Genomic DNA, 13,662 nt, shown 5'->3' with positions numbered 1-13,662 from the left:
ACCTGTGGCCGTCCAGCTCTGGCCATCCTGGCCTGACCCCCACCCTGTGCCTGGATGCTGGGTGACCTCCCTGTCGTGTCTCTTAGCTGCCGAGGGGCTCTCCTAGAGGCACGGGCAGGTGTGTACGAGCTGAGCCAGCCAGATGATGACCAGTACTGTCTTCGCATCTGCCGGGTGAGCCGCCGAGACGTGGGGCCCCTCACCTGCACTGCCCGCAACCGCCACGGCACACAGGCCTGCTCAGTCACCCTGGAGCTGGCAGGTGGGTGGCAGGACGCTTCCTTCCCTCTCCTCCCTGTCAGGCCCACGGTACTTGCCTTATCCCCCCCGGGTGCATACACCCTCCTGTCAGGCCTGGCCATCTAATGGCTGTAATAATACGAATGCTAGCAGAAATAACAGTGATAGTGCGAATAAGATATTTATTGAGCACCTAGTATGTGCCAGCCTCAGTGCCAGATACCTTCCTGTATCACCTCATGGAATATTTACGTTAGCCCTGCTATATGGGACAGGTTATTATCCTCATTTGACAGATGGGAAAACTGAGGCTTGGAGAGTATGCTAAGTAACAGGCCCAAGGTCACACAACTTGATAAGGACAGGAGCTGGGATTCAAGCCTGGATGCCCAACGCCAGGGCCAACTCCTGGCTCCTGTGTTAAACACAACAGGAAATAGCACCTTAAATGTAACAAGTGTAAGGGGACCAAGTTTAATTTCAAAAAGAAAAAAGCCCAAGCGAGCATATTTGATTAGCAGACTCTCAGCTCTGGGGACCCTGGCTGCCCTTTTGCACTGGTCTATTTGACAGACCCTGCCAGCCTTTGCAGTGAGGACCCTTTTTATAATTTCTCCTTTAAAGATGTAGGCTCTCAACCGGTGGCACGCGTTAAGTAGTAATTGTCTTGTTTTCCGGTTTGTTAATTAACTCTAGGCATATGTACCCGCCACTCAGAACTTCAGATCAGCATGAGCTAAACAGTGTTACCTGCTGAGTAGATACAATTCCAACCAAAGGCAAAGAAAGTGACATTTTAGTTAGCACAGGCAATCATATCTGGATAAATGTACATTTGCTGGTGCTTTTAAAAAATTGTTCAAGTTCACTTGAAACCTTCCAGTCCTTTGACCTTCACGGAGTAACCCCCCCACCACCTCTGGACGAGAAACCAGATTCCCCGAGGGGTGGGAAGGGATCTTTAGCGTGGAAGAGAAGTGGCCGTAGGGTGTGTGAGGAAGAGGTGAGGGAGACCTGCTGGCGCTGATATGGATGGGGGGTGGGCACCGATCATCTGGGTCCCTGTCTCCCTTTTGTGTGTTTCCTCCCTTGCCCAGCTTCTCCACCCGTCCCCCACCCCCCGATACTTCCTACTCAGCTGCCACTTTGCTCCTCGTTTTTCTTCCCAGATAGAGGAAGAGCCTTAGGGTTTGGGAAGCCCTGGCCACTGAGAGCCCTGCAGCCCAGCCAGGCTGGGACAGTGACTGAGAGAGAGAGAGAGACACTGTGTTCCAGTTAGCCGGGACTAGAACAGGCCTGGGGCTTGGATCTTCATGCCCCTCCCACTGTGCCCACCACCCCCCAGCCCCCAGGCAGGGCAAGTGGAATTGCCTCCTTCCTCCATATCTGCCCCACGGTAGGGTCTTCTTCACTCCCAGGGAGCCCCCCTTTTATCTCTACAAAGTCAGACTGGGTGCCTGTGATGGGTGGTGGTCCCTGCCCTGTGCCCCTGTTCTTCCCTCAGGGTCTGCTCACTCCCACTCCTCTTAAAGCTGAGACCCTCAAACATGCTCAGGAGGTGGGGCACTGGGAAGTCACAGGTTCCTCTGTGAAGCACGCTAGAATAGGTATTTAATTCCATTCCGAGAATTAGAAGCCACTCTGCCAGGAAATAACATGACCGCATGATATGCGTAGAGAATGAAATCACTGTCACATGTGGGAGAGCAAAGCTGAGGATTGGTATCTGTTTGTTCATCTTGTCATCTCCCAGATGGCAAAAGGCGCCTTTAAACATTTAAACAAGATTCAGAGAGAAAACGTCAAGATACAGGCAATGCCATCCGCGAATTTAATTCAGGGTCACAGCCTGAGCTGCCTTCCGGGGCCCAGGACAGTAAAGCCCGAGGTAGGGCTGTGCAGAAGGGCGGTCACCCACAGGGGGCAGCATCGAGCCACTCTGCACCAGCCCATTAATGCAGTGAGGGAAGAGGCTCACTCAGCATGGCCAATCCTGATTTTTTCAAGAGAGGCAGGAAATCCAGATTTCTTTTGTGTGTGAAATCTCCTAGTTTCAGAGCTGGCAAATGAACACTGAGGGTCCAGCAAAGCAAGGCTGCACCCTCTGGCTTAGGTTTTCTGGGATTTGGAGAACATCCCAGATGGATTTACAGGCAAGGAACTCTGGTGTTCCCAGGGGCCGAGTTTGAGACCCCGGTGGGTGGGGTGCTGGGGTGTAGGGGCTTCTGGTGTTCTGCCTGAGCCTGTCGCTGAGGGAGGGAGGGCTTGGAGAGGGACTGAAAAGGCACGCCTTCATGACCTCAGTGTTGTCACCTTCCCTTCCTCACCCCACCCCTGTGTATTTCAGAGGCCCCTCGATTTGAGTCCATCATGGAGGACGTGGAGGTCGGGGCTGGGGAAACCGCACGCTTTGCTGTAGTGGTGGAGGGGAAACCACTGCCAGACATCATGTGGTACAAGGTCAGAGGGTGACAAAGGCCTCAGGGAGTCCTAGCATGGGGCTGGCTGGGAGCCTGAGGGTAAGGGAGGAGGGATTTCTGGACAGGAGGGGTCTTGGCAACCTTAGGAGGAGGGGAGCCTGGACAGAGAAGAACAAAGGTGCTGCCAGAGGTGTGGCTAGGAGAAGAAAACGGGACCCAGGGTGCCGTGTGACACTCGTGGGTGTTTCAGGAACCAGGGGACTAACTGGGTGGTGCAGGGCTATTACTGGGAAATAAAGTGGAGCCAGTTTCGGGTGCTGAAGGGAGCAAGTCCCCTGGGGCAGCGATAATATCGAGCCGTGGGGTAGGAGTGTTCCTGGCCCTTGAGGTAGGGCTGAGACTGGGTCTCAGTCATGGAGATAAAGGTGGGTCCCAGGTAGAGGTCAAGCCAGGCCTGGGCTGGAGGTGACGGCCAACTCTGCAGGACGAGGTACTGCTGACCGAGAGTAGCCATGTGAGCTTCGTGTATGAAGAGAGCGAGTGCTCCCTGGTGGTGCTCAGCACAGGGACCCAGGATGGAGGCGTCTATACCTGCACTGCACGGAACCTGGCTGGCGAAGTCTCCTGCAAAGCAGAGTTGGCTGTGCGTTCAGGTGGGCTGGAGTGCGAAGGGAGAAAGGCAGAATGCTTATTCTCGGGAATGCCATGTGAGCCCCCAGCCAGGAACCACTCACCAGGCCCTTCCCTCTTAAACCACCACTGTCTTCCAGCCCCGGCACCCCACGTCGGGCCCCCAACATTCCTGGTCCTCTTTTGTCTCCTTCATCTGCCTTGCCTGTCCCGGTCTCTGCCCTCGTTACTCTCTTGCCTTCCCCCACCTAACACCGGGCATCTCTTCCCCAGCCCAGACAGCCATGGAAGTAGAGGGGGCCGGGGAGGCCGAGGAACAGCGAGGAAGGAGACTCAGCGACTTCTATGACATCCATCAAGAGATCGGCAGGTGTGGGGCCGGGAGAGAGTGCCGAGCCTGGGAGCCAAGGGCGCCTGGGTCTGAGGCTAGGAGGCCTTGGAGAGCCAGGGCTACCTCGATGATGGAGCCCCTCACCTCCCTGTGTCGTCACCCAGGGGTGCCTTCTCCTACCTGCGGCGCGTGGTGGAGCGAAGCTCCGGCCTGGAGTTTGCAGCCAAGTTCATCCCCAGCCAGGCCAAGCCAAAGGCATCAGCATGGCGGGAAGCCCAGCTGCTGGCCCGGCTTCAGCACGACTGCGTCCTCTACTTCCATGAGGCCTTTGAGAGGCGTCGGGGACTGGTCATTGTCACCGAGCTGTATCCTGGGATAGGTTGGGCGGGTAGGGGACACGTGGCCAATTAGCAACATGTTTTATACTTCACAAAGTGGTCCCATTGACCTTTAGGAGGTACTGACCACCTATTAGGAAATGTTCCCATCGATGATTGGGAGTTCTGAAGACATCTTGTCAGAACTTTACAGAGTAGAGTCTGGAGACTTCTGCAAAAAACAACACTTTTTAGCTCCCCCCCACCCCTGTCTTTTAAATTTTTTTTTTTTAATGTTTATTCTTTAGAGAGAGAGACAGAGACAGAGACAGAGGATGAGCAGGGGAGGGGCAGAGAGAGAGAGAGGGGCACAGAATCTGAAGTAGGCTCCAGGCTCTGAGCTATCAGCACACAGCCTGATGCAGGGCTTGAACTCTTGAACTGCGAGATCATGACCTGTGCTGAAGTCAGACTCTCAACCATCCAAGCCACCCAGGCACCCCTTTTAGCTTAAACTTACATAGCATTTAGTGGGTGCCTGGCAGTGCTCCTAAGTTTTGCCAATATTAACCTATTTAATCCTCGTATATACCTATGTCATGGAATTTTTTTATCCCCATTTTACAGATGATAATACTGAAGTATAGAGAGATTAAGTAACTCATCCAAGGTCACATGGCTAACAAAAGGCGTGTACACGAAATACAGTACAATATATTCAAACTTTCGAAGTGACCCCATTTCAGATGAGCATCACGACTGGTTTTATTTGAAAGGTTGTTTTCATGAAGAATAGATTTTGCCCTTCCATGAGAGCTCTGTTTAAACAGAGGCACACTGTGATAAGGTGGTCAGCTTGTCTCTCCCACTAGCAGGATGACCATATCCTTCACACCAGCCTTCCAGTCTGCACTATAAGAGCCCAAACCTCAGAAAAATGACCATTTGTTAAATGTCACGGGTCATTCTCAAAAAGAGGCAAGAAGTTCCATCCGTGGTCCACAAAATTCTGCTCTAACTTGGCCTTTTTAATTTTTTTTTTAACGTTTATTTATTTTTGAGACAGAGAGAGACACAGCATGAACGGGGGAGGGGCAGAAAGAGAGGGAGACACAGAATCGGAAGCAAGCTCCAGGCTCCGAGCCATCAGCCCAGAGCCCGACGCGGGGCTCGAACTCGCGGACCACAAGATCATGACCTGAGCTGAAGTCGGACGCTTAACCGACTGAGCCACCCAGGCGCCCCTCTAACTTGGCCTTTTTAAATAGCTAACAGAGGGGTATGAGTGAAGATGTCATCCCCATTCTCCACCTGAGGGAACCTAGGCTCAGAGAGGTTGGGTGACTTGCCTGAGACCCCACAGCAAATGAGAGTTCAAGCAGGGTGGTCCCATCTATGCACCCAGATGATAGGGAAAGGGTGGAAACACAGAACTGGTATTACATATGCTTTAAGGGGAAAGAGAACTCTGTGCAGAGCCGGGATCTGACTTGAGCTCTAGGGGTAGAGGGCACTGCCCGGGGAGGGCCCAGGAGTTGGCCCTGCTGTCACTGTTCTCCTTGATCTGGGACATAGATGCACAGAGGAGCTGCTGGAGCGAATGGCCAGGAAACCCACCGTGTGTGAGTCTGAGGTGAGGGCAGTGGGTGGTAGGGGTCAGGTTGGGCACCCGTGGTTACCCACCTGAGCTCTGAGAATTGAGGGGTGGGTCCTGGGCATGCCGTCCATGCCCATGAATAGGCCAGGGGTGGTGGTGGAGAGGACTGTTAGGCAGGCAGGACCAGACTTCCCATGCTGGAACTTGCACAGTCCTCTGTAAATCTCAGTAGGCCCACTGGCCCCTACCTGTGTTGTTTCCCAGTCTTCCCCCCATAAACATGACTCAGATATTTCCCTCGGGAGGCGCCCCACCTCGACTCCATTTAGTCTCACTGCTGTCCCGCCATGGAGGGCTGTACAAATTGTACACTGCACAGTTCTACTTATTATAATGTAAATGGCTCCCTCCTATATTTGTGCTGTGCCCAACCTATACAGTTGTACTTGGAGACCCCAGATCTCAGGAACCCCAAACCTATGTTTCAGCTACCTCCACCAGCCGGCCATCTGAAGGCCACTTCTCAGGCATGGCCTGATCTCTTGCCACAGCTCTGGTGGTGAGCAAACCTAATACCCCACCCTTGCCCCCGCGGACTTTGGGCCTCCTGTTTCCACAGATCCGGGCCTACATGCAACAAGTGCTCGAGGGAATATGCTACCTGCACCAGAACCATGTGCTGCACTTGGATGTCAAGGTGAGGTGCAGGCGGGGGTGGGGAGCAGGCAGCCCCCGTGGGAGGCAGGCAGTGGGGCATCCCCCCCTCTTCACTCAGCTCCCATGCCTTCCCTTGTGTTCTGCAGCCTGAGAACCTGATGGTGTGGGATGGTGCAGAGGGTGAGGAGCAGGTGAGGATCTGTGACTTTGGGAATGCCCAGGAGCTGACTCCGGGAGAGCCCCAGTACTGCCAATACGGCACACCTGAGTTCGTGGCACCTGAGATTGTCAATCAGACCCCCGTGTCTGGAGTCACTGACATCTGGTAATGCTGGCATACTGGGCCGCGGGTGGGCCAGGGCCTCTTCCCTCAGTGCCGTGCTGGGGCCTTGCTCGCTGGCAGAGAGGAGCCTCACTAAGCCCAGATTCCTCCTCTGACAGTAGGTCTATTGACCATGTTTCTACCTGCCCCTCATCAGTCAGAGTTGACCCAGTCACTCAAGGCCTTAGCCCTCCCTGTCCGTCCTTGGCTCCTGATCTCCCCTAGGTGCGGCGACTTCCCCCTTTGTGGCCATCTTGCCTCCCCGCAGTGAGGGAGGCCAGCTCTTTGGCTCCCAGACTCCTCTGTGCTTCCTGGGCTGGCCCTGCCGTGACCCTTGACTCCTCCAGGGACCTTGAGACCTCTGGGTTGAGAGGCCTCCTGGAAGGAGGCATCCCTGTGCCCATTTGTCCCAGTGAGGACACTCCTCACTAGATTAGCGGTTGCAGAAAACCGCTCACTGCTAGTGGGAGGCGGGCTGTCCACTTACCCCTCGATTACTCTCTTTTCCCCACAGGCCTGTGGGCGTTGTTGCCTTCCTCTGGTAAGGACCCCTCTACACTACGGACCCCAGTTTCCAATGGTCTCCTAGCAGGCCCACCCCTAACATTTGCAGAGCCTGGGGCAGGAGAGCAGTTTAGGGCCTGCAGCCTACCCCTTCTCTTTCTCACCCCTGCACTGTCAGGGGCCTCACGTGCATGAACGTGTATGCCTCGGGCTGCGAGTCTAAGCTCTGTCTGCCACCACGCTCCTCCGTGAGGGGCGGTCATGCTAGCAGCATGCTTGGGAGGCTGGACAGAGAGAGGCCCGTGCAGGCTCAGTGCCATCTAGGCAGGGTATTATAAGGCCCTGAGTGTTCAGAACAGGCAGTAGAAGAAAGAGGCTCAGGCTCAGGGCGCATATCCCCTGGGCACAGACTCTTCACCTCAGGAACAGGCCGTGGCTGGAGGAGGGACAAAACAGGTCCTCTAAAGTATGGGTGCAGGGCCCACCTGGGTGCTCAGGTCTCAAAGCAGTACTGCCTCCTCACCTATTTGGCAGTGGGGGGTGGCGGCAGGACAGGCAAGAGTCTGAAAGACTGCCCTCTGTTTGGATTCACCCTGCCTCTGCCTTCCCCAGAGCCCCAGGGCCTCCACCTGTCCCCAGCCCCATGTCCCCACTGGCATCCCTCATAGTCTCTGCCTCAGCCCAGGGCCCCACCCACCTCTCATGCTGGCCCTCTCTGCCTCTGCAGTCTGACAGGAATCTCCCCATTTGTTGGAGAAAACGATCGGACGACATTGATGAACATTCGAAACTACAACGTGGCCTTCGAGGAGACCACATTTCTGAGCCTGAGCAGGGAGGCCCGGGGCTTCCTCATCAAAGTGCTGGTGCAGGACCGGCTGTGAGTACAGGGTCCTGAGGAGCCCCCCACCCCTCAGAGTCCCCTCATGCCTGTCCCCCACTCCTGACCCAGCCTCTGCCCTTAGATGTTCAGTCTCTCAACTCCTTACAGGCCCTGTTTGCCCATGTGTTGACTGGCTCTCTGAATGAGTGATGGAGCCCTTCTTAACCTTCATTCCTTTACAGGAGGCCTACCGCAGAGGAGACCCTAGAACATCCTTGGTTCAAAGTGAGTCTCTTGCAAAGTTGTGGTAGAAGAGGTGGGGGGAGAGAACATTATTAACAGCTCCATTTACTGAGTACCTACTGTGTGCAGTATAGTCTGCGAGAGGCAATTTATAACCATATGGTCTGTTAGCCTCACAATAGCTCTGCATGGAAAGACATTATTACTCCTGTTTTGCTAATAAGCAAAGTCATCAGGGTTTTTCCTGGCTCTCAAGACCAGCCCTGGTCCTCCTCACTCCTGTGTGTCTGCCTCTGTCCCGCCCTGCGGTTGGTGGGTGGCCCGGCTAGACCGGTCTCTTGGTTTTGAGCTCTGTGTGGCCAGAACTCTCACTCATTGATCTTCAAACCCCAGCACCACAGGGCAGAGGGGTGGAGTTCAGCATATGACCCAGAAAGAGTGACTGAATAAACCATCCATTGAGTGTTATGCTGGGTCAACTGAAGGTTGAGGTCATTCTGGTATCTGTCCTTGGATTATGAGCCTTGTCTCTCAGATCATAAATGAGCTCTTTTCAGACACCTGGGTGGGAGACTGAGGGAAATATCTGTCTCCGCCTGGCCCACCAAAGCTCCAGATGTCTGGGACGCCGGCTCTGCGTGAGACAGGTGGTGAGCTGGGGAGTGGAGCCCAGGCCAGGGGCCCAAGTGCAGGCTCCTGAGGGCAGCCAATGTGCCAAGACGGTGTAAGAGCCCTGGCGTAAGCCCCAAACCCACACGAAGAGCCACTGACTTTCCACTTAGGTTCAGGGATTTTGTCATACGTAGGCACCTTGGCTGTGGGAGCCGTGACAGATCTAAGGGGAAGGGACTCCTAGGAACCCAGACTCAATGCTGCCCAGTCCACTGTCCCCTGCTGTGGACTTTGCCTCTCTGTTGCCAAACCTTGAGGGTCTAGGTTGACAGAGGACTTTTCCTCAGGCCCTCTTTCCTGGGTTTGCAGACACAGGCCAAGGGCGCAGAGGTGAGCACGGATCACTTAAAGCTGTTCCTCTCCAGGCGGAGGTGGCAGGTGAGTTTGCCTGGGCCCTGCCTCTGTGCCTTCCACCTTTTCGCTCCGCAGTTTTTCTCCTGAACCCTGCCTTGTTTCTATCACGTGCCCTCGCTCCCCACTCGTCTGTCTTCATCTACTTTTTATTCTCTCAACCCCCAGTTTCACTCCCGTTCCCCAACCCTCCGCCTGCCTGGGGTCTTCTCCCCTGGGGCTGACGTGGGCTTGAGTGGGTCAGTCTGGCCCCGGGGGCCCCTCTCAGGTCTGACTCTAGTACCTTGTCTCCAGCGCTCCCAGATCAGCTACAAGTGCCACCTGGTGCTGCGCCCCATCCCTGAGCTGCTGCGGGCACCCCCAGAGCGGGTGTGGGTAGCCATACCCAGAAGACCGCCCCCCAGTGGGGGGCTCTCGTCTTCCTCTGACTCTGAGGAGGAAGAGCTGGAGGAGCTGCCCTCAGTGCCCCGGCCACTGCAGCCTGAGTTCTCGGGTTCCCGGGTGTCCCTCACCGACATTCCCACTGAGGATGAGGCCCTGGGCGCCCCAGAGGCTGGCACGGCCACCCCCATGGACTGGCAGGAGGAGGGAAGGGCCCCCTCTCAGGACCAGGAGGCCCCCAGCCCTCAGGCCCTCCCCTCCCCAGGCCAGGAGCCCCAAGCTGGGTCCAGCCCCCAGCGGAAAGAGCTCCGGAGGGGCACCTCTGCCGAGAGTGCCCTGCCCCGGGCCGGGCCGAGGGAGCCGGGCCGGGGCCTGCACAAGGCAGCCTCTGTGGAGCTGCCACAGCGCCGAAGCCCCAGCCCGGGCACCACCCGCCTGACCCGGGGAGGCCTGGGTGAGGGTGAGTATGCCCAGAGGCTGCAGGCCCTGCGCCAGCGGCTGTTGCGGGGAGGCCCTGAGGATGGCAAGGTCAGTGGCCTCAGGGGCCCCCTGCTAGAGAGCCTGGGGGACCGTGCCCGGGATCCCCGGCTGGCACGGGCTGCCTCCAGCGAGGCAGCCCCTCGACACCAGCCCCCACCTGAGACCCGGGGCCTGCAGAAGAGTAGCAGCTTCTCACAGGGAGAGGCGGAGCCCCGGGGCAGGCACCGCCGTGCTGGGGCGCCCCTCGAGATCCCCGTGGCCAGGCTTGGGGCCCGCAGGCTACAGGAGTCTCCCTCCTTGTCTGCCCTCAGTGAGGCCCAACCACCCAGCCCTGCGAGGTCCAGCGCCCCCAAATCCAGTGTCCCCAAGTCTTTGAAACCTCCTACCACCACACCCAGTGATGCCCCGCAGCCCTTGGCACCCCAGCCTGCCCAAGAGAAGGCCCCAGAGTCCACGCCGGAGCCGGTCCCAGCCCCCAAGCCCACACAGCCCTCTGTGACTCCGCAAACCCCAGTGGCCCCCCTCACACCTTATGCCCAGATCATGCAGTCGCTCCAGCTGTCAGGTCACACGACGGGCCCCCTGCAGAGCCCTGGGGCATCTCCATCAGAGCCCAGACCCCACCCTGCTGTGTTTGCCCGGGTGGCCTCCCCACCTCCGGGAGCCTCCGAGAAGCGCGTGCCTTCAGCCGGGGCGCCCCCAGTGCTAGCCGAGAAAGCCCGGGTGCCCACAGTGCCCCGCAGGCCAGGTAGCAGTCTCAGTAGCAGCATCGAGAACCTAGAGTCAGAGGCTGTATTCGAGGCCAAGTTCAAGCGCAGCCGTGAGTCGCCCCTGTCGCGGGGGCTGCGATTGCTGAGCCGCTCGCGCTCAGAGGAACGCGGCCCCTTTCGCGGGGCCCAGGAGGAGGACGGCATGTACCGGCCCAGCCCGGCAGGAACGCCACTGGAGCTGGTGCGACGGCCGGAGCGTTCCCGCTCCGTGCAAGACCTCAGGGCGGTCGGGGAGCCGGGCCTCGTCCGCCGCCTCTCGCTGTCGCTGTCCCAGCGTCTGCGGCGGACCCCGCCCGCGCAGCGCCACCCAGCCTGGGAGGCCCGCGGTGGGGACGGGGAGAGCTCGGAGGGCGGCAGCTCGGCGCGGGGCTCCCCGGTGCTGGCCGTGCGCAGGAGGCTCAGCTCCACGCTCGAGCGGCTGTCCAGCCGGTTGCAGCGCAGCGGCAGCAGCGAGGACTCAGGGGGCGCATCGGGTCGCAGCACGCCGCTGTTTGGACGGCTGCGCAGGGCCACGTCGGAGGGCGAGAGTCTGCGGCGCTTCGGCCTCGCACACAACCAGCTGGCGGCCCAGGCCGGCGCCAGCACGCCTTCCGCAGAGTCCCTGGGCTCCGAGGCCAGCGCTACGTCCGGCTCCTCGGGTGAGGGACAGGGGCAGAGTGGCCGGTAAATGTGTGAACACGTGCGGGTGGGGGGTGGGGTGGAGCTGTGATGACAGGTGCAGAGCCCGGAAGAGGGTGGGAGGGCTGGAGGGAGGCTCTGGGAGGAGGAGCTGGAGGTCCTGGAGAGGGGGCTGAGGCTGGTTTGGGAGCAGGCTGCGGTGGGGGCTAGAAGTTCTCTACTTCCCTGGGCTGAGGGCCTCAGGGAGGTGGGAGCTTTCTGGCACTGGTTGGGCCAGGGCTTACGGTGGCCTGGGTCTTCACAGCTCCTGGGGAAAGCCGGAGGCGGCTTCGCTGGGGCTTCTCTCGGCTGCGAAAGGACAAGGGGTTATCACAGCCAAACCTCTCTGCCAGTGCCCAGGAGGATTTGGGTCACCAGTATGTGCGCAGTGAGTCAGGTAATAGAGGCCTGCTGGGTGAGTAGCCCCCTCCCTGCCTCAGGAGCGGTCATAGCTGGGTGGAGCCCACCTTGAGGACGCTGGGCAGTAGTGGAAGGGACCCAGAGTCGGGAGAACAACAATAATAATAGCATTAACTGATCCTGTTGACTAGTAATGCTGAATGTCCTAGTAAGTGCTTTACAAGCGCTGCCTCATCTAACCTTCCCACGTTGTTTAGGAACTGTTCTTATCATCATCCCTATTTTATGGGTGAGGAAACAGGTTTAGCCATGCTAGCCGAGAGTTGGACTGCACGGTCCTCTGTAGCCAGAACCCAGAGGTGGCTTTGGGACACCGTACTTATGCCTCTCTTTGGCTAGCCTCCCCCTCCAAATGTGTGTATGTACAAAGACATTCTTTTTCTCCCAGCCCAGCGGCCCACAATCTGGACTGTGCCCCCAATTCTCTACTCCTCCAGAGCCCTGAACACCCTTGCTGCCCCTTCCTGTCCTCCCTGCCCCCACAGAAGGCACTTGTGTGGGGACAAGCAGTCTTCAGGGCTCTTTGCTGAGGGGTGGGGGACTTGGCATATGCCCTGGTCTGTTTCTCTGCCCAAGTATCCTGGGGCTGCAGGGAGAGAGGTATTTTCCACCTGGGGTCACCCCAGTTCCCCACCAGAAAAGGGCTCGTTCCTCAAGGACCCCAGACAAAGGCTTTTGGGGGGAGGGCAGCTTTTCCAGACCAGCACGCAGAAAAGAGCAGGCCCACCAAACCCTGCTGTGTGCGGGATCTGTATCAGTCACCGCTCCGATCTTCCCCAGTTTCCTGATAAAACTCCTCAGCACCGTTCCAGCCGTGCCTCTGCTGGGCGCAGGGTGACTGTGTCCATCTTTGGCCAGGGGAGCTGGGGTGTCTTTCTTAAGGCAGCAGGGCCTATAGTGAGCAAAGGGGAGGGAAGGAGGCCAGCCGGTGGGGGCAGGGGTGGAAGAGGCAGGGAAAGAGAGATAAGCCAGCACTGAGGCCCAGGGACAGCTGATTCCTTCCCACTGGGGCTTCTCTCCCAGCTACATTTTGCTTGTGCAGCTGATTTTCTGCCGAGGCAGTGTCCCCTTACCTCATCCTCTGCCCCCTCCCTGCAGGAAGAAGGCTATCCCCCATCCACTTTACCAACTAGGGCTGGCCTCTGCGGGAATGGAGGTGGGGCTGGCAGGGCTGAGCTGGGGTCACCTTTCACGTCTCCTCCTGGCCCCCCTCCCTCTCCCCTCTCCCCAGTACCCTCACTTGGCCTGGAGGTGGCCACTGATGAAACTATATTTACTTTGCATTGTTGGCGCCTCGGTGTGGGACCCCTCCTAGGGAATACTGGGGTATAGTGTGAAAGGAGGGGTCATGCTGGCTCTCCTGATATCCACTCTGGCTGATCATCCCTCCCCTACGCAGCTCATCCCCACCTCTGCTCCCTCCTGGTTCTTTAGACAGGCAGCAGCTGGGGCTCCCAGGGGTATCGACCCCTCAGCTCTCTTCCCACATGAAAAATGTGCCCCATACCCCACCCCGCACTGGTCTCGACCAGATTGGGATTTTTCTAAAGAGACTTTCCAGGGAGCAGGAATGCAAATCCTCAGGACACCAAGGAGCCACAGGCAGGCTGTACAGCGGCAAAGACCTTGACCCATCCACAGCCCAGGCTTGGACACACTCACCAGCCAGCTATGAAGCCAGCTTTGCTGAAACAGCCTATTTCTCTGGGGGTCTGGCCTTAGCTCCTCTACTGGGCATGTCAACGGGATAGTAATCCTGACAACAATAAAAACTAACATTTGTGAGCACTTATTACATGTTAGATACATGCTAAGCACTTTCCATACCTCTTTTAATTCTCACAGCC

General features: G+C 57.6%; 1 protein-coding gene across 15 annotated transcripts in view; it reads left to right on the top strand.

The window, feature by feature from the left end:
- Window positions 1-13,662, top strand: part of SPEG (striated muscle enriched protein kinase) — a 56,422-nt gene that overhangs the window by 36,853 nt on the left and 5,907 nt on the right. For 14 of the 15 annotated variants that reach the window (XM_053904558.1, XM_053904545.1, XM_053904542.1 and 11 more), the window contains 14 exons: window positions 87-262; window positions 2,588-2,700; window positions 3,145-3,313; window positions 3,564-3,660; window positions 3,786-3,986; window positions 5,514-5,571; window positions 6,155-6,232; window positions 6,339-6,517; window positions 7,029-7,055; window positions 7,746-7,898; window positions 8,084-8,126; window positions 9,066-9,134; window positions 9,402-11,376; window positions 11,661-11,792. In XM_053904558.1, coding sequence (XP_053760533.1) covers window positions 87-262; window positions 2,588-2,700; window positions 3,145-3,313; window positions 3,564-3,660; window positions 3,786-3,986; window positions 5,514-5,571; window positions 6,155-6,232; window positions 6,339-6,517; window positions 7,029-7,055; window positions 7,746-7,898; window positions 8,084-8,126; window positions 9,066-9,134; window positions 9,402-11,376; window positions 11,661-11,792 — 3,470 coding nt within the window. Of the gene's footprint in view, window positions 1-86; window positions 263-2,587; window positions 2,701-3,144; window positions 3,314-3,563; window positions 3,661-3,785; window positions 3,987-5,513; window positions 5,572-6,154; window positions 6,233-6,338; window positions 6,518-7,028; window positions 7,056-7,745; window positions 7,899-8,083; window positions 8,127-9,065; window positions 9,135-9,401; window positions 11,377-11,660; window positions 11,793-13,662 lie in introns of those variants that run through there. The other variant, XM_019445859.2, reaches the window with a different exon arrangement.

The sequence above is a fragment of the Panthera pardus genome, unplaced genomic scaffold, assembly GCF_024362965.1.
Source record: "Panthera pardus isolate Hobbes unplaced genomic scaffold, ASM2436296v1 HiC_scaffold_10, whole genome shotgun sequence".
In the NCBI taxonomy this organism is placed as follows: domain Eukaryota; kingdom Metazoa; phylum Chordata; class Mammalia; order Carnivora; family Felidae; genus Panthera; species Panthera pardus.
The sequence above is the reverse complement of the archived record's forward strand: the minus strand, read 5'-3'. Positions and strand labels throughout refer to the sequence as shown.